Below are 24601 nucleotides of genomic sequence, written 5' to 3' on the forward strand. Positions count from 1 at the left end.
GTGCTTTGATACTGCCGCGCAGAATAAATCTAATTCCACACACAGATTAAAAAAATTAGAGAGAACACTGGTTGCAGCTAACTGGCCTTCTGGAGAACCATAAACCTGGCTTTGTTGGGGAGGGATTATTTACAGCAACCTGTGTAAATTCTCCAAAATCAAGCACAATTGTAGGTTGGTCCATAGAAGAAAAATCCACAGCCCAAAGCAAGATAGTACTGTGCTTTTATCAAGACCCAAAGTCACTAGACAAACAGGAAGCTTTTGACTACTACAGAACTCTTCATCGGGTGCATTACCCTGCTTTGGACTGTGGTTTAAGAACTGAGACAGGAGGAGGCAGGAACATATCCTAGACCGCAAAGAGGCTAAGAACTCTACAGGTATCCTTTCCAAAGGTGCTTCAAGCAGGAGTCTAGACCTTATCAACACAGAGTTTGGAAACCCATAACTTGAATTGTTACTAGAAATTTCACCCCCTTCTCTACCATATTCAGATTTTTAAGGCTATTATACGAGACCCAATTTTATGGACACAAATTCAGGATTTAATTACCCAATTTTCAGCTAGATGTGCAAGAGTTCTTTTCTACTGTATTAAAGCCAGCAGATATCAAAATTAAGCAGCTCAAAGTTTCCTTCCACCCATTCCCAAAGATTTGTTTTAGGACTGACCCTCCACCTAACTCCTTTCACAACCAAGTTAAACTATGCCCTATATTCTCCATGGGAATCATTATATAGCTAACTACCCTACAACTAACAAGGCAAATATCTAACTGGAGGGAATCAATGTTTGTTAATCATCAATTCATAATGGGGTTAATGCTACAATTAACAGCTTCATAAAAATGCAAAATAACTCAAGTCAATGGTTCTAAAGCTGATTTTGCTCTTAAAAGAATGTTTTCTCCCTTTAAGCATTTTATGGGCACACAAGAGGAGAGGATAGAGCTGGGAAAAATGCAGGATGGAATTTTTACAGATCACAACATTTGCTTTGTAGACTTAAATCAAATATGTAACTCTGTTTATCTTATACAATGAATCCCTACATGCTGCAGAAACTATAGGACAAACAGCAGGGCTTTACTTTGAGGGTGGACAGAGGTTTTCTCTCTCATTCACAGCTCCATCCCCAATTTGTCAAGCTCACAGCAATGTAGAGATGTGGGGGTACTTGCACTAGGACAATAGGAGGGATTGGGGGCATTCTCACCAATATTCACATGAAAAACCCCTGTTCAAGGCTGCTTTTGCCCAAGTTATGCTCACTTTTGGCTTTGGAGCCTGGCCGGGGGTGGTGGGGGAGGAGGTATGAAGAAAACTTCCAGGGAAGTGGAACGGCAGGGTTTTCCCCACTTCTACTTTCACTCTCATGAGGGAAACAGGCTGTGTATTAGTGTTCTGAGATAACCAGTTTCACTCTGAACCAGACTGTAAGGAGAAATGGGACGCCATGGTTTCCCACGACTGAATGAGCTTCAGTAGTTCACAGGCTCATACATTTCCTTCTCTTCCTTTTTTGTTTGTGAATGGAAGAAGCAGGGAAGTTTTACTTCCACAATTAAGTAAACCACAGTTCTGCACTGCAAGGAACTGAAATGTTCAAACCAGGACCTATGGTTTGAGATCATGACTTGTTCCCTAACTTTGACTGGACCTAAACCACAATTCTCCATTGGTAAGCAATGTGCAACTGTGGCTTAGTTACAGCTGAAAAATAAACATTCTCACTCTCCTCTAGTTGCATGCAAAAAAAAAGAAGAGGCAGGGAAATAATGTCTGAGCCCACAACCTGAGAAGGCTCGTTCTCATGGCAGTAAACCATGGACTTCTATTACAAATAAATTAGATAAATCTTTAGTACACAACATTTAGTTCACAATTAACACATACCCAACATTTTGCCAAACAGGCCTCAGGAACCAACCTAGCCAAATCATTGCATCAGAATAAACATGCAGGGTTGCACTTTCTATTGTCATGACCCTCACTCTGATTAGTGACTCGAAGGAGAAGGCAGGACCAGCACTGGGCCAGAGCGTGAAAGAATTGCAGAGTTTAAGCCCCCTGAAGCTGTACCCTCAAGCCTGAGCCCCTGAAATGGCAATCTCAGAACCCAAACCAGTGAGCAGCCAGCACCTCCTAATATCTGTGCACCAATGCCAGCAACAGGTGGACAGGGTCAGAAAGAAAGGAGAAGACCACAGGCCAGAAAGCTGCACCTTTAAGGCTTCCACCCTCTGGGCAGGGTAGCTAGTCCAGGAGGAGTGACCCAAGGTCAAGCTAGCACTGGCTACTGTTGGAACAACTTGCCCCATGGTGCTGTCCATGGTGCTGCAGCCAACTCACTTCACCATCTTCCAGTCCTCGTGGGCTTTTGTCCATAGCAGTGTTTCTCAACCACCGGTCCCTGGACCGCTGCCGGTCCCCGAAGGGTTGAGTGCCGGTCCCTGACTGGGAGTCAACCCCCCCCCCAACTGAAATCAAGGCATTCATTTCCTCAATTTTGCACATGGCACGGAAGAGGAAGAGTATCACGGAGGCGTGGGACCCTTCTTGTGCCTTGCCTCCACGTGCTGCTGAGATCTTCCTACAGCTATCTTATTCCCTATCTTTACAGCTTCAAACTGTATGCGATGCGGGGGCATGGAGGAAAAAGTATGGCAGTGGGCGCCACTTGAAGGGCTGCTGGTTCTTGCATGCTCATTGTTTGCAGCCAAAGGTTGGTTGATTGAAACCCAGCTGCCTGTTGTGGTCGAGGCGCCTTGAGAGGGAACGCTGTTTCCCTCTTGCATCAGTGGGGCTTGCTTGTATGTTGTTTTCATTGGCCCCATGTAGCTTTTGAATTTTTCTAATGGCCCAACATCCCCTCTCCATTGAGTAATCACAAGCACCTCCACTCCAGACATACTGGAGACAAATTTGTTCACCCAGGCTTTTAGATTCAGGGGTTCTCAACCTTGGGTACCCAGACGTTGGTGGACTTCTACTCCCATAATCCCCAGCCATAATGGCCAAATGCCATTGTTGTTGGGGGTTATGGGAGTTTAACTGAGGGACCCAAGGTTAAGAATCCCTAATATTCCATGTTTGCAAAAGATTCCAAATTTAATTATTTTAATGCTTATATTATTTTCATTCTAAACTGCCCAGAGATGCAAGTTTTGGGCAGTATAGAAGTCTGATAGATAGATAGATAGACAGATAGATAGATAGATAGATAGATAGACAGATAGACTTGAAACCCCTTTACTAACTGCTGGTCCGGGAAACTGCGCATGAAGAATGTAGCGGTCCTTGAAACTCTGCACGAAGAATTTAGTGGTCCTTGACTCCAAAAAGTTTGAGAAACACTGGTCCATAGGATGGGATGGGACAGGACAACTATCAGCTTTTGAGACTTAAGTCATGCTAACAGCTTTGCATATCTTAACTATCTAACCCAGAATAACCTTTGTGACAATAAGGATCAAAGTACTGCCACTCCAACTGCATTTTTCTTTTTCTTTTCACACAGAATTCAAAAGATAAAAGGGAAATACATGCAGCAAACTTAGTTCTTCATGAAATTAATGTTTAAAATTTCCTAAGTTTTAAATGAAGCAATCCTTTTTTTGTGTGGATTATAAATTGCATGTCAAGTTTTATGTTGACTAGCCATGTCGTTTTAAGAAATTAAAATGTTATCCTGAACTATTTGTACAGAAGGAAGTGTATTGAAATTAATGGGATTTGACTTTGTTTAGGTTTGGGGTATATGGGAAATCTTCCTTTATTTTCACAATGCAAGAATATAGGGATGAGATCACTAAAATAATTTACACTGCATATCGTTATCAGACCCTAGCTGTGTGGTCTAGTGGAGGCACCCATATTTCCATTCCCCAAAGTTGCTCTTGCCTCTGTGGATGTCAAATACCATCTGGGAATAATTACAATGCAATGCACATGAGCTATTTAAAAACATTCCACTTTATATCTTTCAAACTTTTGTTACAGCATCACTTCTCAAAGCCAAATTGGGGCAAATTGAAACCAGAAGTTTATTTATGAAAAAGATTTATATGCTGCCATTCTTCATAAATAAATTCATGGTGGCTTATAACAAAATTCATCAGAACACAGAGGAAAACCAATCCCTAAAATCATAAAACCAGTCCCTAAAATCATAGACGTGCAGGGTGAGACTATTTAAAACAAGGCAATTACAAAGAAACAGAGTTAGGAAGAATTTTTTTTAAAAAAGTCTTAAGTCTTTAAAAATTCTGCTGATTTTTTTTAAAGTCTTAAGTTTTTTAAAGTATTTTATTTAAAATTAAACAGGGAGGGGGCAAGTTGAAGATCAAGGGACAGGGAGTTCCAGAGAGCCAGGCCACCACTGAGAAGGCCCGCGCATGCGTTACAGACAGTTATACTTCAGAAAGTGATGAGATACAACCTTATCTATCTAAAGTTAATTTCACATTGGGGAAAAATCCTGTACAATGTTTGGACTATGGCACATTTATGCATGGGAGACATGAAAATACTATTGCTAGTTTGCATGGAGAACATCACCTTTAAATGGAGCTTCCACAGATTCGGCATGGTGCCTATAATACTGTGGCAGGGACACTTAGGGAGAAGAAATCTGCAACATATATAGAGTGGGGAGGCCTAGGTTGCAAGTGCCATTCATTTCATACATAACTATTCCGCTTCAGGGCTGAGCTGTGAAAAAGAAAGAAAAAGCCCTGCAAAACCCAGCTGTGTACAACATTAACTGGTGATATCAACACAACACTTCCACTATTCTAATCCCAGAATAGTTTTGCAATTTTAAAAAAAGTTTCTCTATTTTCAATTAATTAGTTAAGTTTAAAAGATAACTCTATAAATGTGCAAGAAGTACATGTTTTAAATGTGCTTTAAAAATAAACAAGGCAGATAGCTTGCCTACACTGTGACTGAAGGGCCAGACCGACAGTCAGCATTCAATCAGCCGAAATAGATCCATCATTTTGATCACAAGGCTGGGAGGCAACGGAGCTCATCTGTGCTTAAACTATGCACTGTGAACTTTCTTTTTTATTACTCATCTTCATCCTTATAGCGGCAAAATGAGTGCTTAAAATGTGATAATACTGATAAGCAATGACAGCCACTGGTTCGAACAATGGCAATTTAAAGCTAATCACCAAAGAAACTAACTGCTTATTAAAGGATCATTTCACACCATCATTGTTTGGATAACTGCGACTGATGTGAATGCCATGGGTTCTGGAACATATCACGATAATTTCATCAGCAGGTCTCAACACACATCCTTTTCAAACTAATAATTTGCATTGCATTTGAGATGTTCCTTTGACACTAAAACTTCATAAGTACCGAAGTACCTTATGGTTCCCAAATGTTTTACAGATACCCATTCAACAGAATTTTGTTCAGGATCTATCTGCTGGTTCCAGGCCTGATCTGTACTCCAATCCCAAATACAATATGTGGAAACTGCAAAATGTAGATATTCTGGAGGAAAACCACCGAAGTCCACCTTATTTCCATTTAGGATTATGGTATAAATCACCGGAAGACCAAGGAATGTGCCTAAATTCTAACACATACCTTCTATCATCTGCTGAAAGTATGAGAAGTGGGAACAGGGAGAAGGAGGAAGACAGACAAAGAAAAAAAGATACACATAATAAGAGGTTAGCATATCTGTAAGAAGGTAAGCTTGCATTTCTATCCTTCTAGCCCTTTTGGAAAGTTTGAAACGGATTGTATGATAGTTTCCTATTGATACTTTGGAAGGAAAAATTCTGGAAGGAAAACTGGAAGGAAAAATCCAAAAGCAAGAAGGAAACATGCAGCCTTCTGAAGAATTTAAGTCTGCAGGCAATTTGTAGTGTCAGTATATATTCCCTGCTGCTTCTGAACCTTCAATATTTTACTTTGCTGGTGCTTAAATGCTACTTCTTATTTAGGTTGTTCAGCCTCTTGGGCAAAATATATTTTAGGTACCACAGTGTAGGTGTGTACACAGACTGGTTGCAGTGGTTTGGTCCAAATCTAAACTGAATTTGGACCAGACTGAATATGGTTCTTTGAAAATGCCAATTTAGGAACATAGGAAGCTGCCTCACAGCAAGTCAGATCATTGGGCCAGCTAGCTCAGTATTGTCTGTAATGTATTATTGTACTGGCAGTGACACTCCACATTTAAGATGGGAATCTCTCCCAGCACAAGCTGGAAATGGTAGAGATTGTACCTGGACTCTTCTGCGTGCAAAGCAGATACTCCTTCACTGAACTACTGCCCTTCCCCAGTGCGGTTAAGTACACAGTTACTTATCCAAAGTCAGACCATTGCTCCTTGTAGCTCAGTAATGTCTACTCAGGCAAGCAGCAGCTCTCCAGTTTTTCAGGCAGGAGTCTTTCCCAGCTCTCACTGGAAATGCCCGGGATTGAACCTGGGACCTCCTGCAGGCAAAGCAGATGCTCCACCACTGAGCTACAGCCCTATACCCATAACACTGTGAGTCACAAGTTTAAAAGTTACTCAGTTGTAAGGATGGTTAGATGTGGCCAACAAAGAATACTTAAGATTGTTACTCATTTATTGAGACCTGCTGAGAAAGAGGACCACAATAATTATTTGCATATACCTCTGCTCCTGCAGAATACAGCCCTGAAATCAGAAAGAAGGCAGTTTAATTTTTGCAAATACCCGTCCAGATGTCTCTTGCGGATTATCAACAATTCACTGCAGATTTAGTGTTGGCAGATTTAACATTTAATGATTCTGAAAATCACGGAAACCTATACTCCCTTGCCCTGCCTCCACTCTTTTCAGGTACAAATTTATTCTTTGTGCAAAATATTCTTCTTGCTTTTGCAGAATAGGAAATGCAGTGAAAGGAAGAATAGGCAATTCGATTCTAAACTCTAAAAGATTAAAGCAAATGGGGTGGCAGAATGATGCAGAGTGCAGAATTCACATCTTTTTGTGAAAATCCTATACAGATCTGTTCTGAGTTCTTGGGTGCATGAATGCCAATGGACCATCACCCTCAGAGAAATATGTCATTCCAGCAGCATACTAAAGAAACCACATACTTTCCTCCCCTGTTCCACTTGTTGAACATTTCAATTACCTATGTGTTTAGGAAGAGATGCAGATGCACTTTTGTTTGTTGCCACCACCATCAAGGAAATTCATTTTAACAATGAAAGCGAAGACTGAGGAAGTTTACACATAAAATCAGATTTGGTGCTATAATGCCATATTCCTTGATGTATGTCATCAAAGTGGTATTTATAGCTATAATAACTTCCCCCTCTCTCCATATCAAAGTATTTGGTTTTTTATCTAGAGTACAAGATGGTTTATTACAAGAGAGAGTTCTTGGAGGGAAAGTAAAGTAATGTTAACCTCTTGTAGCAAACAACATTAAAGACTAGCACGTGGCACATTATGGACTACTAATGGCATAAGCTTTATTGAGCCAGAGCTCTCTCACTGGATCCATTAAATTAGCCTCAGTTGTCAGAGAAGTACAGAAAGTGAGTGAGTGAGTGAGTGAGAGAGAGAGAGAGAGACTGACTACGAAGAGAAACAACAAGATGAAATTAATGTGTACTGGGATCACCAAACTCAGATCAACAAGAAGCAATATGATTCCCACCAAACTCTACAATGCCCATTAAGTAGGCCACAACTTAATCCAGTGTAGTACTGTAATACAAAATAATTTACAGAATAAGATCAGACAAAAAAAACAACAGCCAACATATCAATAAAACTAAATGTGTAACAATGGACGGTTGGTAAAGACCATAGTGTGGAGAGTGATGTGATACAAATGAGTCCATACATCCACGACAGTGACCTCTGTTTCACTGTACATCTTTTTCAAGTGGAGAATAGTCTTCACAGAATAATACTCCACATATTACAAAATCCAGTCTTCCATGAGTGTGTTGACAATCACCTCTACTACTTCTAGGATATTCACTCAAACAGCCAAAATTTTATAACATACAAAGCTACAAAGTGAAGCTTGAAGGCTCAGTAATAAATACTTTACTGTTGAATGAACCTCATTTTCATCACAATCGCCACCTACTCTCTGCATTGTAATGGTACATAGCTACCACTTCCATTACTGGGCTTCACTGTGTAATAACATTCTACCCAGTGGGCTCTGGTCCACAAAAGCTTATGCCACAATAAATTGTGTAGATCCTTAAAGGCTGCCAACAGACTCTGTCACTTAAATTCCAACATAGCTGTGCAGGGTTTTTATCCTATTAGGGGTGATGGCAGGGCCTACTATTTTCTCTATCCTCATCTGCTGAACAAACAAGTTAAGTAGCACATCTGGAGAAATCTGTGGTTTAAAGTTTAACCCTCTTTCTTATAAGCTTAATACCTGGGAAACTCAATAGCTTTAGGGAAAACAGCAGCTTCTGAGAAGTTTTAACTGCATTCTGTTCTCTGAGCAGCTTATAATTTAACTAGACTTACCTGAACAGGATAAAATATAGCCTGAAGTGTAGGAAGAGTCTCAGTGAAGAAGTGATCCCAGATCTCAGATAATGCGTGGATGCGATTCTCTTCTAAAGCAAAAAGAGATAGGGAAACGCCTTTACTGTTATGCAGGTAGCCATCCCTCATGGCTTAGCAAGCCACCCAAATACTGCCTACTTTCCTAAAAGGGCAGACAAAACTTGGAAGATATGGCCAAGTTTATCTTTGAAGAAGCATAAAGGTAACAAGTGCTAGTCTCTATCCGGTTTGAATCCCCACTGCTACTATATCAGGCAGCAGCGATACAGTAAGATGCTGAAACGCATCATATCATACTGCGTGGGAGGAGGCAATGGTAAACCCCTCCTGTATTCTACCAAAGAAAACCACGGGGCTCTGTGGGCACCAGGAGTCGAAATCGACTCGACAGCTCACGTTACCTATAATTCTACTAAAAAGCAAAAGGATTGAACATCTCCTTAGGAAACGGTCCCTACTGCCAAATATCCTATGAAATCTAGTTCACATTTAACTAGAAGAAACACTGCTTGCAATGGACGTAGTGTTGTGCAGGTGCCTGGACATTGTTTTAAGCTGTTGCACAACTGCCCTGCTGTGCACACCATTGGGGGCTGATTTTCACATTTTGCAGCAGCCTCAGTGAGTCCCCAACACCAGCATACTGTGTGCCGAATGTCAGCCAGTAGCATTAGGAACTCGGTTTTGGTTTCTGGCAGTTTAACTCAAGAAACCAAAACCGTGAAATCATTGTTGATTTCAGGGCAGAAATCTCTCCAAATTCTATGCTCTCTAGGTACAGAAGACCAACACTCAATGAAATCAGATCATACCACCAAAACAGAAATTGTTTTCTCCATTTATTTAGATAAATAAATGTTGATTAATCAGGCTGCTCATGTGAAGAGTAACAATATCAGAGAGATACTCAGAGAAACATTGCTATGGGCCCTTTTCTCAAAAGGAGCTAGGATGACCGTCCAGGAGGATTTCCTCCAATATCATACTGCTTAATGAGACTAGATTCTGGATTTCACACAACCTACTAGCAAAACTCTTACTCCATTGCTAAGACTACAAAAACAAATCACCAAATTACCATTAATTGTAGTGCACACCTCCTGTAGCAGTGATATCAGTGCAATTCCACTTTTTGCAATACAACAGGCAACTTAGTGCAAATAAATAGCAGACTTAAGGGTTGCTTTGAGTGCTTCGCAAACTGTCATGAATAGGGTCACACCTCAGCAGAAGAGTACATGCTTTGCATGCAGAAGGTTCTAGGTTCAATCCCTGCCAATTCCAAGCAGGGTTGGGAAGGATCTCTGTCTGAAACCCTGGAGAGCCACAGCCAGCCCAATACCAAGTTAGATGGGCAAATGTCTGGCTCGGAATAAGACAGTTTCCTGTGTTCTTAAGGCTGGACCTAGTGGTAGAACACATGAGATTGAATATCCATTGTAAGTAATAAGTATGTAATCCTAGGACTTCAGAGTTGGCCTTTGAACCAAGGGTGCAAATTCCTCATCAGCCATGAAGCCCCTGGTTGCAGCCTAACCTACCTCTAAGGGTTGGCTGTGCAGGTAGAACACTAGTCTGAGCACACCTTGGGGGAAGAACAGGAAACTGTGTGCCAACTCCAGAACTTCAAACTGTATGGGCGTTTCTGCATGTATATAGTTTGTTTGGTCAGGGCATGCAGATACACATCTGATGCACATCCATCTGATAATGCATTGTAATGCACATTTGATTCCAAGGGATGTGTTTCAACATGCAATTCTGATAAACTCATCATGTATAAATACTGCTTTTTAAAGCATGACTGGAGCTGAATCTGCTCTGTGTTTATGGACTATCCTGAACAGAGAATATAGGAAGCTGCATTATACTGAGTCAGACTCTTGGTCCATCTAGCTCAGTATTGTCTACAGTGACTGGCAAGTGACTCTCCAAGGTTTCAGGCAGGAATCTTTCTCCGCCCTACGTAGAAATGCCAGGGAATGAACCTGGGATCTTCTGCATATAAAGCCAATGCTCTAGCCCTGAGCTACAGCCCAGTTCCTAAGGGGAATAACTTACAGCTCCCATGTAGTCATCCATCTAAAAGCAAACCAAGGTGAACCCTGCTTAGCAAAGGGGACAATTCATGCTTGCTACTGCAAGACCAGCTCTCCACCATGCAGGAATCTGCTCTTCACCTTAAAATATTTATATCCTGCCTCCCCACTTGTAAAGAGATTTTCAAGATGGGGACCAATACAGTTTTTTTAAAAACCCAGCAAACCAAAATAAGAAAGCCTTAACAATAGTTCACAGAACAATACCAAACAGTTAAACAGAATCTAAAAGCCCTGCTAACTTGGCAAAGAGGCACCTTTTAATGTGGTGATTCTCTTTATTTAGCAGGGGGAGAGTAACTGGCCCTATCCACCCCCAGCACAGTACCTCCTGTGACTGTTGCTGGTGCCTATCTTATATTTCTTTTTAGATTGTGAGCCCTTTGGGGACAAGGATTCATCTTATTTACTTATTATTTCTCTGTGTAAACCACCCTAAATAAATAAACAAACAAACAAACATTTAAAAGCCTCAGATTTAAGAACAAAAGCCTGCCAGAATAAAAATGTTTTGAACTGCCATCTGAAGGCCATAAGTGAAGCAGTACATGTCCTGTAAGAAAAAGAGAATCTGTTTGTCGCACAGAGTGGGGAAAACCAAACAATCCACATGTAGTTCTCGTCTTCATCACAGAAGCCGTCACTCCTTTGGTTGGAGGTTTACAGACACTCTTCTTTCTATATGCAGTAACAAAATCAAAAAGGCATCTGCAGGATGACTGCTGTAACTATACAGAGGAAACACTCATTTCCCCCAAAAAATAATTGCAGCAGCCACAAACTGGCATCATTTTAATTTCCACATATATTTGAATGATGCAGAAATTCTCCACTAAGAAGCTGCCAGGCTGAGCTTTTATTTCCAATCTAAAATCACCAGTTTCCAGATGCTAGATTTACTTTAAGAGGCCACAGGGGTAGACAAACAAATGCCCTGGCCTGGACACATTTCCTAAAGGGACCATGCGACTTAACACTGCAGCTTTCAAAACTGGGTAATGCAGATCTGAATACTACAGCTTACAAATAGATCTTACTCAATGTGCTTTCAATGGGACTTACTTCCAAGCAAGCATGCTTAGAACTACAGCCTTAGTAACCTATGTTCCACTGATTTCCAAGACAATGTTATTGCTTTAAGATTGTGAAATTATCCTTTGGAGGAAGCCTGCCTTATCCAAGTCAGGCAATAAGTAGTAGCCAATATGTATGCGAATTTGATGGAAAAGAATGCTGCATACAAAGCTCTATCACATGAGATCTACCTGGTGATTACTAGTTAAATGGGGAGTTAGATCCACTTCTGTTTTAAAACCATACAAAAGGAATGACAATAAGTAGCTGCAAATAGATAATTCTGCAACTGCTTTTGATAATTCAAATAGATAATTCTGCTTTTATCCATGCTTTTGGGTGCTGGGGGAAGGACAGTAAGATCCAAGTGATAGGAAATAATTAGCCATTAGCCAAGAGAGAGCCTTGCAGGGTGATAACGCAAGTCTGTAATTTTTTATTATTATTATTATTATTATTATTATTAATAACAAATAACAAGTGAAAATAATTGACATAGCAATACCAGGGGATAGCAGAATAGAAGAAAAAGAAATAGAAAAAATCACCAAATACAAAGATCTACTAATTGAAATTGAAAGGCTGTGGCAGAAAAAGACCCAAATAATCCCAGTGGTCATTGGCGCCCTGGGTGCAGTTCCAAAAGACCTTGAAGAGCACCTCAACACCATAGGGGCCACAGAAATCACCATCAGCCAATTACAAAAAGAAGCTTTACTGGGAACAGCCTATATTCTGCGACGATATCTATAACAATTGACAATAAAATTCAGCCATCCCAGGTCCTTGGGAAGGACTCGATGTCTGGATAAAACAAACCAGTCAATAACACATGTCTGACTGTGTAAACAAGAAATAATAATTTAATTTATATAACTCCAAAGGCTATAATTGCAGCTCATCTTTACAGACCACACCTATAGCAAGTCAGAATTGCATTCTGGTGTGTGACAAGGTAGGAAAGCTTTTGCAAACCAGTAAAGTAAAAGTAAAGTGTGCCATTGAATCGGTGTTGACTCCTAGCGACTACAGAGCCATGTGGTTTTTCTTTGACAGAATACAGGAGGAGTTTACCTTTGTCATCTCCCACGCAGTTTGAGATGATGCCTCTCAGCATCTTTCTATATCACTGCTGCCCAATATAGGTGTTTCCCATAGTCTGGGAAGCATACCAGCAAGGATTCGAACCAGCAACCTCATGCTTGCTAGGCAAGTCATTTCCCCCACTAACTAGAAGAGGTTTATTCATTTCCACACCAACACACATATGTGGTGTTTTGGTTAGCCCGTTCCTTGATCCCAGCTTTTGAATAGGGCTTTAATTATTTGCATTCCATTCCTGGAGTAGAGGACTGAAAAGCAATCTGCACTTGCCTCTCTGTACATAATATCTATTTCATTAAACTATTAATATTCCTGATTCCACTCCACTGCCTTGTCCGTGCATACCACAACTCTTTCCTTTAGATTCTATAACACGCTCACTTTGGGGCCATCCATGTGCCACAACACACACAGGTATGTGCAGGCAGGGTTTTGTGTTTGGGGTTTATTTTTTTGGGTGGGGTGGCAGATGAGTAACTTTTGTTGACTTATTTGAAAGGCTGGGATAAAGCTACATCCCATAATCACTGGAAGCCTGCCCACATTAAAAGGACTTCTGATGAAGGAACCCTTGCTCAAACACAAAAGTGAACCATACTAGCTTTAAATTGAGGGCTCCCAGAAGACAAGCCATATCTCCCACTGCCAAGATAACCCTTTCCTTAAAAACCTCTCAACCAACTTCTGTGCAAGCCTTGATTTGGTCAGGCACTGAAGTACAGACAGACATGCACATCAGCCACCCAAATTTCCCACCATGTTCTAGTCAGCAGTAGGAACACAGGCAGACATCCAGCACAGCATAACACAGGCAATGCCAGTCAACCCTCGCTGCTGTGGAATCACAGTGAACTTCTAGTGGACTTGTGCAAAAACACAAATACTTCTAGTAATGTGTCTGCACGTAGGAAGTTCAAGTTAGATCGGAAACACGTCATGAATAGTTAAATGATGTGAATCTGATCTCACCAACACTTCCCACGTGAAGATGCACTAATCAAAGTATTTCTACTCTTGTGGAAAAGTGCAAGACCACCAGTGCATCATTGCTAGCCCGCAGCAGCACGCCGATGTTATGCCATGCTGGATATCAGCCACAGACACTCATGAAGTGGTAACCTACCCCAGGTGTGCATTTAGACCTGGCCATACTTCTGCCCCTATCTGAAATCTGGTAAGCAGTTGAATAGTGAGATTTTCCTCACTACTTGGCAAGCAATAAAGATGACCAGATTATCAAGTGGCTACATATGCATGCAAACTAAAACCAAGTATGTGACTGTTTGTAGTCCTTTTCTGGAGCAAGAAAACTCACTTCCTCCCTGCTCTAAATAATTTCTGCTCTGTGCCATTATTAAGACTCAGTTGTGCTGCCTGCACGTGACAGGATCTTCAAATATTTCTCCATGTGATTCATTCAGAGGTGTTGTTTTTTCCACAAATCCACCTCAGCTACCCAAACTTCCAAAGATGACTCACAAAGCCTGCTGGGAGCCCACAGCCCTCCCGCTAGCAGCCTCTCTATACTTGCCTTCACAAAGCTTAACCTTCTCCTCTATGAACAGCAAGCCCTTCGCAAGGAGCTGGTTCTGCCAAAGAGAAGAGAGAAAGATTGGATTTTTCCACAGACTCAAAATATATACTTGAAGATTTTAAGAATCCTATTTGTAATGGAGTTTCGTAACCAGTTAAACATATTGCTTACTCTGCTTATCACATCCCAGTAGACTTTCAGACAATCAATACTGCATTTATAGGACAAAAGCAAACACTTGCAATGTGAATTTCATCCAGCCAAGCTGTAAGTTACAGTAGTAATTATTACTCAAGAACCACATTCTGTTAAGTGTCTGACACATGGCAAGTCAAATAAACCTCTGCAGATCAAGACAATCATGCTGAATATCTTCACTTACCATGAAGCCCAAGCCCATACCAGTATCAAGGGAATCAAATGGAATAGATTTATAACATGCATGGAACACTATACACAGGAAGCCCAGGAAGCCATTTCCTGCACATTCAGCAAGTTCCTGAGAATACTAAAGAACGGGCATGAAATATGAGATAACTGACAATTAACAAGCAAAAGCTCCCATGCATTGCAAGAAGGAATCTGGAATAAAGATTTCTTATTACAGTAGCACACCATGCATACCTTGAGGTTCCCATGCCCAAAACACATCAGCCAATTGCCTCCATCAAGTTCTACAATTAGGGTACAGTGAAATAAGCCATTTTGATTGGGTTTGTCCAAGTTGGCCACAAGAAATTCACTGTTCCTCTAAACTGTAACGCACAAGGTTATGATTACTCAGCTAAGCTTCAAAGAAAGTAGAAATATGAGTAACAATATTACTCTATTTTCAAGCACACCATCAACGCATAGTATACTTTACAGCATAAGCTAGCCCAAGAAACTGACAATCTAAAATTTGACAGAGATAGACAAGGATAACGTCAGATAAATGTGAGCAATTGCTGTGTAACTGTGGAGGAATGAGGCCTAGACCTCTTGGGTGTTGGTAAATAAACCCCTGTATTCTAAGTTGCAATAATATTCCCAAACCTCTTTTTGTAAATAGCCCTTGTATTATAAATGAATTTCAAATCGCATTAATATTCCTAAAATGTCTGCATTACTGTAAATAGGATTCTGTGTTTGCAATTCCCTACGCAGGAAAAGCCTAAAAGGGTCAAAGGTTCATGAATGTTGTTTTTTTAGTTTCACATTTAGAATGTCAATTTGGTTTTGGAGGAAAAAGAAGATTTGAAAATTTTCATAACACAAAGGGAACTTTGTGTTATGATGGTTGGATGGTTTGGAGAACTGCTGGAGCAAAATTGGTGTGGTGTAGTGGTTAGAGTGCTGGACTAGGACCGGGGAGACCCGAGTTCAAATCCCCATTCAGCCATGGTACTTGCTGGGTGACTCTGGGCCAGTCACTTCTCTGTCAGCCTAACCTACTTCACAGGGTTGTTGTGGGAGGAAACTTAAGTATGTAGTACACCGCTCTGGGCTCCCTGGAGAAAGAGTGGGATATAAATGTAATCATCATCATACTGTAGGCTGCTTTAGCAGAGAGTCAGTCTGTAGGAGAGGCCTGGGAGTCAGTCTGCAAAAGTTAAAAGTCCTGGAGAAAGCCAGTGCGCAGACTGGAAAAAGAGGGAGAAGGAGAGTCTCTCTGAAGACACAGTTGGAGAACCAGAGCCGAGGAATTGCTAGCACAAGCTGAGAGATTCCATGCTGGGGCTGGAACAACAGCTATAGCCACAAGAAGAACCAGGCTGTGTTGAACCCCAGGCTTGAACTGTGATCAGGATAAGAGACTGCACAACAAGCCAGTTGCTGAGAAGTAGGGATGTACAAACCGGCTCGACGTCAAGCTGGTTCGGTTCAACAGTCCAGGGTCAAACCGAACCACCCCCTGTTCAGTCCAACCCCGGACTGAACACTCCCTGACTGTTCAGGGGTTTGCAAACGTGGGGTTTTTTAAAAAAAGAAAAAAATAGGAAAAGATTTTTTTGGTACCTTTACTCCCTTTGGGGGAGTTCCTTGAGGCGGCGGGGGGGAGGGGTGTCCGCAGAGGTTCTCCCTCCCCCCCGCCGGCCTCAATGCAACCCAACTGGCCTGTTCGGCCAGCTCTTCGGCCTGTTTGGGCCTTCCCACTTGGTGCGGTGGCCATTTTGGATGCCTCCACGCCTGCACAACTGGCCTCTGAGAGGCCTGACATGTTTCTGAGAGACCTCTCAGAGGCCAATTGCGCAGGCATGGCAGCATCCAAAATGGCCACTGCACTGAGAGGGAAGGCCCAAATGGGCCAAAGAGCTGGCCAAACAGGCTGGTTCAGGCTGCATTGAGGCCGTCGGGGGAAGGGGGAACCTCCACGGACAGCCCCCCCACCACCTCAAGGAACTCCCCCAAAGGGAGTAAAAGGTACCAAAACAATTTTTCTTCATTTTTTTAAAAAAGGTCCACGGCCCCCCACCCCACCCGGACCAAACCAGGGTTGCAAGGGGGTACCGGACCAAACTGGCCTGGTCAGGTTCGAATCCAGTCTGGACTTGAACCGAACCGCGTCAGCCAGTTCCGTGCACATCCCTACTGAGAAGAAGGTAACTTCAGAGGACTCTGTATAGGGACCAGTTTAGGTAGCTTCGTTTATGTATTTTTCCCAACCATTTCTTTTCTCCCGTATGCACTTTTGGTACTTGTTTTGTGTTCTAAATTTTGCTGTTTAAAGGAACTAAAAAGTTAACGTTTTCATTGAACAGTTTTTTTCAAAGTAAACTTTCTTATTATATAATGATTAGAAGCTTGTTTAATTGTTTCCACCCCAAGCCTATAAGCCTTTTCACTCTACTGAGTTTTTGGTTTGGGGTACTTTTTGCAAAGGTGTAAGGGCTGTTGCAGTAGACCCAGCCATACAAAAAGTCTACTTTGTGGCATTGTTAAAATATAGGTGGGATCGACAGCTATTCCTCTACAGTAATACACGTAGACATCAATTGAATACAGTCATTTGTAAGTAGTAACACCACAATTCTATAACCATCTGTTAAGTTGGTCATCTGCATTGACCAGATATCTGAAAATAAAAGAGCATACCACCCTTCATCTGACCCTAAATCTGGAGAACAAAGCCGTAGTAAGATGCTCACTATTTGGTAGGACAATATAGAAGACCAGCTTAAGAACACTGTAGGAAGTTAGTAAAATGGCCATCTGTAGATGGGAATAAAGACTAGGAGGTTAAGCAGGCTCAAGCAAAGTCTTCCTAGATTATTATCGTAAAGTAAAATTGATTCGGATGGAAGCAAAGCACATATGGAACAGAGCAGTAGACTTTGATATCCTTGATTGCCAGATTAGACACAAATGGTTCTTTGCAGCCTAAGGTTGGGTGTATATACTGTGAGGTCATTCACGTGACCAGGCATGGGGAAAAGTTTATTTTACTCACCTTCCCCTCAGACGAGCGATGTTATTCTGGAAGCACAGACCATGCTCCCTGATGAACATTGGTGCAATATGCAGCTCCAGAGCCCAGGAAGATGCATCCTGGTTTCCGGGAATCCCACAATGCACCACACAGCACATGTGATGCATTGGTGGATTCCCCTGTCTCTATATGCAGCCAGGCTGAAAGCAGTCCTTGCTCACATATAGCCTGGGTGAAGGGAGTACTCGCTCCCTTAACCCTGGCAAACAACTGGTCTGAAAAGCCAGGCCCAATCCTGGTGGTTCTCACATGCAGCCTAACCCAGGCAAGGCTGTGCATGAGAACAGCCTCTAGGTGTGTACACTGCCTAGAGATGTACATATCAGGCAGTATAAAAATATGATAAATATTATACAGTGGAGCATACCCAATGCAAATAGAGCTTTCAGTGAGAACTGGGGCCTACAATGTAAACAATCCATCCACTGCAAAAACAGGGGCAGAAGGAATCAGCACTGCTCCTGCAGGAATTGATGCTGCACACTCAAACAGAGAGAGGGGGCTTCTGTCTTTTGCCCAGGATGCTTGGAGATCCATTATTGATTCAACACTAATAAGAGCTATGCAAGATGATCTTTTCTGTGTAAGCAAAAGATAAGATGGAGCTTTGTCCAATAATATTCAGCAGTATTTTTAAAATCAAGGAGGAACACTTGCATCTGACAACTTAAACAATCACTTCTCTGTGTTTTTGTTGCAAGCTAAAAGGAGAGGATTGGAGCCAGGAAGAAAAAGTCACACAAGGCATCTGAAATGTTTCGCATGAATGAGAGAGAAACGATAACCCATTCTGAGACACGTTTCCATTTGCTTGCTGTAGCTTCTTTTCAACAGTCTACACTATTTTGAAACGTTAAAATGATTATTAAAAGAGAGAGAAGAATTTAGGATTAAAGCAAGAGGCTACTGAAGACAGTCCCTACTTAAAATGATTCTGTCTTTTTTCTTGGCACACAGAAATGTCTCCTGCTACTGGCAGGGCATTCTGTAGAATTAATTAAGAATTTAGCAATACAAGAAAAGTGCCACAGAGATTAGTTTAGGGAAGGTTTAATTAATTACATTACATTACGTTTATAAACCGCCCCATCCAAAGGCTCTGGCAATGTACAACTTGGTGAAATTAGAAATATGGTGAAATTAGAACTACCATCAAATACCCGCAAAAAGAAAATCTTGTTTTTCAGAACCACCATTTCTTGCCCATAGAAATATCACAGTTTGAACAATATAGTACAGGAGGACCTCGTTATCTACGGATTCATATCCTCAATTTGCGTATCCGCAGATGGGGAAAAACACACCCAACCTCAGCATATGCAGCAAACAAAAAAGAAAGATGTCGACCTCACGTATCTACATGGAGGTAGCCAGAAATGACTCTGCAGGTTATTTCCGGCCACCATTTTGTTTGGCAGAGCCACAAAATGGCTCCCACCTTTTAAAAAGAAAACTAATAACTGGCAATTTTCGGGCATTCCGGGGGCACAGCACTACTTGAGGGGACAACACAACATGATAAGGAGCTCCCCACCTCCGCATTTCTCCCCCCAAATCAGCTGATTTTTGGCAAATTTTGAACATTTTCAGCCAATTTGGAACTTAACCCCCACGATCACATAGCCCTAATGCCTTGATATTTGTGGTTTCCATATCCATGATGCAACCATGGAATGGAACCCCTGTGAATATTGAGGTCCTCCTGTATAGTGCTCTGAAGTATACTTTAGAATTCAGTGAGACAACACCTAAGTGGAAACTACTTGAATGAAAATCTGAAGTGAGGTTGAAGCAATAGAAGACTCACCATAATGCTAGTAGGCAACTCTACTTGAAGCAAGGCTGGGGTAAGAGTGGGATAGCCTAGCTGTTTTGCCCAGGAGGCTCTTTCCAGATCAAGTCCTTGTTTTAAAATGCAGATTTTGAAGCCAACCCTATACCCCATTCATATTGAAACATTGCTCCTGCCATTTCCTCAAGACTTCTCTCTCTCCCTCTCTCTGTCCATGCATGCGCACACACGGACACCAGCCAGTGATGTAGCTGGACAACTTTTGTAAACATTTGGAATATACTTTGCTGTGAAGTGAGAATGGCAGAAAATGTGTTTTCACTTCACCACCTACTTATCTGAGGAATATTATCATCATCTTGTTTACACAGACAGACAGGTGTTATTGACTGGTTTGTTTTATCCAGACATCGAGTCCTTCCCAAGGACCTGGGATGGCTGAATTTTATTGTCAATTGTTATAGATATCGTCACAGAATATAGGCTGTTCCCAGTAAAGCTGCTTTTTGTAACTGGCTGATGGTGATTTCTGTGGCCTCTATGGTGTTGAGGTGCTCTTCAAGGTCTTTTGGAACTGCACCCAGGGCGCCAATGACCACTGGGATTATTTTGGTCTTTTTCTGCCACAGCCTTTCAATTTCAATGTGTAGATCTTTGTATTTGGTGATTTTTTCCATTTCTTTTTCTTCTATTCTGCTATCCCCTGGTATTGCTATATCGATTATTTTGACTTGTTTTTCTTTCTTCTCAACTACAGTTATATCTGGTGTATTGTGTGGCAGATGTTTGTCTGTTTGTAGTCAGAAGTCCCATAATATTTTTACATCTTCATTTTCTTCAACTTTTTCAGTTTTATGGTCCCACCAATATTTGGCTACAGGTAGCTTGTATTTTTTGCAGATGTTCCCTGCTACTTTGTCATGCCTTTGTTTGTCATCAGTCTGTGCGATCTTTTTACAACAGCTGATTAGGTGGTCCGCGGTTTCACCTGCTTCTTTTCAAAGGCGGCACTTGCTGTTTGTGGTGGATTTTTGACTTTTGCTCTTATTGCATTTGTTCTTAGTGCCTGTTCTTGTGCAGCCAGTATTAAACCCTCTGTTTCTTTCTTCAAGTTGCCATTCTTAAGCCATTGCCAGGTCTTGCTGATGTCTGATTTTCCACTTATATTGTGCAAATATTGACCATGCAGGGGCTTCTTTTTCCATTTTTCTGCTCGGTTCTTGACTTGTTCTTTCTTGTAGGCCTGCTTTTCTTTCATTGGTGTTGAATAGTTTCGCGTTCTTGACCATTTGAAGTGCATCTTCTTCACTGTCCTTGATATATTCTTCAAGGCCTCTTTTCTCCTCCTCTACTGTTTGATGGACTTGCAGCATTCCTCTTCCACCTGAGCTGCAAGGGAGGTAGAGCCTATCGACATCACTGCGGGGGTGCAGAGCATGATTGATGGTCATTATTTTCCTGGTCTTACGATCTAGCGTCTCTAGCTCTGCCTGGGTCCAGTCTATTATTCCTGCAGTGTATCTGATAACAGGTATAGCCCAGGTGTTTATGGTTTGTATGGTGTTCCCGCCATTGAGTTTGGACTTGAGGATTTTTCTAACTCTCCTGATGTATTCACTTCCAATTTTTCTTTTAACTTCAGTGTGTGCGATGTTATCAGCCTGGAGAATGCCCAGGTATTTGTAATGTTCTTTCTCTTCCAGGTTCTTGATCTTGCTTCCATTGGGCAGTTCTATTCCTTCTGTTTTTGTTATTTTCCCTCTGTTCATTATTAATGCAGCACACTTGTCTAGTCCAAACTCCACTGCTATATCGATACTGAATATACGGACAGTGTTTAGTAGTGATTCGATTTCTGACTGGGACTTTTCATACAACTTCAGATCGTCCATGTACAGCAGATGGTTGGTTTTACTTGATGTTTTAGATGTTCGGTATCCGAGGCCTGTTTTGTTTAGTATTTGTGAAAGTGGGGTCATGGAGATTACAAACAACAGAGGGGATAGTGAGTCCCCTTGGAAAATGCCTCTTCTAATGCTAACCTGTCCAAGTGTCTCACCATTGATTGTTAACTGTGTACTCCACATGCTCATTGCTTTTTTTATAAATATCTGAATGTTTTATAAATATCTGAATGTTGTTTTTTATTATTATTATTATTATTATTATTATTATTATTTCAATTTCTACACCACCCTTCCAAAAATAGCTCAGGCTCAGAATATCTAAGTCCATAATGTTTTTTCTAGAGGTGGGGAAAAGTTACTCCATGGGTGGTGAGGCTGAATGATTCCAGAAGCTTCTAAAGTGCATTCATGGACTGTAGTTATAGAATGTCAGTAATTGTCAGGGTCAAAAACACAGGAAAGGCAGATTGGATAATCCATTGGTCCGAAAAGATCCCCTGCCTTTCCAGTTAGCCAGCATGATTCTTGGAAGTAGGAAGTGGCACATTCCAACTTGTTAAACTAGGATGGCAGGGGAGTGGTGTGCCTTTATAAGTTGGCATGTGCCAGCTAGGCTATCTTCCACAACACTTGAGACTATGGTGCGAGGATGGGGAGAAAGACTATCATGTGTTTATCTTTTATTGTATCTCTTACAATAGCAATTTGAGGTTGGACTGTGTAAGTCTGTCGGAACCCAAATCTCTGACTTTATCCACAACTCTACACACTTCTCTCCTGTAAGTTTATGATGGCATGGCAAGCTGGATTTTCCATGTGGTGAGTAAGCTGCATTCCAACACAGCTGCATGTGGAACTGATTCCACACAGTTTTTATTACAACCTGCCATGCAGTGCTGGTCCATCTATATTTATATAACTTTTGCCTTGATCTAAAGTTGTGTATGCATGTGCTCTAACTATACATATGAAAATCCCCAGAACAAGCACTTCCCCATTCACTTTAATGGTGGAGACAGTTCTACATGCACATCTTGTGCATGTACCTATATGTCACCACTTAAATGAACAGAGAAAGTCTTGGTACTCAAGCTGTGTGTGTGCTCTCTCCCTTTCTCTCGCTCTCAGACACTGACACACTTGTGCTTAAATACTAGCCCAGTATATATGTGCTTTTGCTTAGTCGTAGTAGAGAAAGTCTTTTTCAGAACAATGGTCCAAAATGCACACCAATTGTGACATAGGAGAGAGCATTACACAACACCATGTGACTTTACTGTTAGTCATTTCCCAACAAAATCTAAACTAAAAACCAACAGGAAGCAGAATTAGCTCTATTCACACATTATGTTCAATGGATGTACAATCTTTACACACTGTTATTCACACGTTTTGAATGCACATACAGTAGTACACTTCCTATCTGTATCCTGCATTTGAGGGGCCTTTAGCCATGTTATTACTAAAATGAATGCATGCATAGACATCTACAGACACCTGTATGCATAGACAACGTAATGTCTGAATAGAGCTTTTGTTATACAAAATGTGTCTCACATACTATAGTGTGTGAGATTATTTGTGGAATTTTGCAAAACAATATGAAAAGATCTTCATGGAACTTTCCTACCAGGGGAAGATTCCATTCTGAGGAAAGAGTCATTCCCAACATTTTGGTGAGTAATACAGCAACTAACTGGATCTTCAAAAGTTACACAAATCATAAAACAGCTTCTGCTTGTTCCACCCTCTTCTGCTGTAAATGTTCCACAGGCTTCATTCCTCAGTTCTAACAGCATTTCTTTCTTTAGTTTGTTGGTTGTTAGAATCTATAGCTGCTACAAATACAATTATTCTCTACAACAGTTTTGCCTTTTGGTAAATCTGGTTACTAAAAATAATCTTCGTTAACATTACTGGAAATAGTAATGTTTTACTGTTTCTTTTACTGTAGATGGCAATTTCATCATCAAAAGTCTTACTAAGCTCACACATTTGAGATGAGAAGTGGGCAAGACCCAGCCCTTCAGTAATATCACAATCACCTGTTATCACCATCAGTGATGGTGATAATAGGTGATCGTGACTTGAGATCCATTTTGTAGATCAGATTTTACAGAGAAGAGGAATACAACCAAGGATTTGAAATCCTCCCATCCAGTTAATTTTATATTGCTAACAAAATCCATCAATAGTTTTGGTAATGTGGGAACTTTTATTGCTATTTTCTTCCTGTCTTTTATAGCATCAGGTAACAGAACACCGTTATCTGTGAGAAGTTGCTGTAAGAAGCCCTCATTCAATAGTGGACACTTTTACTTCCAAGCTTACAAGTTCACTGTGGAAACCACCAAGGTAACACAGATGTCTCCTGCAACAATCATATGCAGTACTGTCTTGAGTGATTACAAAACTGAAGATTATCAACATATTTTTGAATTCATGTAACTAGGGAGAACCATGCTTTCCTTGTGGTTAAAAAGAGGCTATAAACCAGTCAAAAGACACCTACAATCTTTCACTGTGACTAATTTGTCTCCCCTCCAACTTTAAAAATTATCTGCAGACTAAACCTACACTTCAGACAGCAGTGTCAAATGGCTGCAGTCCTTTCTAATGAGATTTCAGTTCACTGTTTCCAAACAGCAAACTGAATAGGGTTTCATAGGTGCATACTAGGACTATGTAATCTGACCACTTATCTAATGTGAATTCTGGCATATAGGTGCCACACATTTGTATTTGCACAGCAATTCTCATCGCACTGCCATATATATCTCTTCAAGAAGATAAATTCAATCATTCATTCATTCATTTAATGAAACTTCTTAAAGGGCAAATGCCAGGTGTGACTTAAGAAGGGTCTTAAAAGCAGCCAGCAAGGGGGCTGAATGAATGGGGGGGGTGTTCCAAAGAAGAGGAGAGAAGGCCCTCCTATGGGTTAGGGTTAATCATCACAGCAAGAATTCTTCATGAGCAAATCTAGTGAAATTATTCTTGAAGGTATGCTCTCCTCTGGCTTGTCTCCCCACCCCCCATAAATGACATGGGTCAGATAATATTTC

General features: G+C 41.2%; 1 protein-coding gene and 1 long non-coding RNA gene across 14 annotated transcripts in view; one reads left to right on the forward strand and one right to left on the reverse strand.

The window, feature by feature from the left end:
* Positions 1-24601, reverse strand: part of PRR5L (proline rich 5 like) — a 96737-nt gene that overhangs the window by 26885 nt on the left and 45251 nt on the right. For all 13 annotated transcript variants that reach the window (XM_053286285.1, XM_053286280.1, XM_053286290.1 and 10 more), the window contains 2 exons: positions 14366-14423; positions 8516-8607 (listed from right to left, as the gene is read on the reverse strand). In XM_053286285.1, the coding sequence (XP_053142260.1) occupies positions 8516-8607; positions 14366-14423 (150 nt within the window). The remainder of the gene's footprint in view (positions 1-8515; positions 8608-14365; positions 14424-24601) is intronic.
* Positions 16640-23921, forward strand: LOC128340739 (uncharacterized). Its single transcript, XR_008313928.1, has 3 exons — positions 16640-16771; positions 22238-22355; positions 23782-23921. It is a non-coding gene; the product is annotated as an uncharacterized LOC128340739 (long non-coding RNA).

Source organism: Hemicordylus capensis, chromosome 1, assembly GCF_027244095.1.
Source record: "Hemicordylus capensis ecotype Gifberg chromosome 1, rHemCap1.1.pri, whole genome shotgun sequence".
NCBI lineage: Eukaryota > Metazoa > Chordata > Lepidosauria > Squamata > Cordylidae > Hemicordylus > Hemicordylus capensis.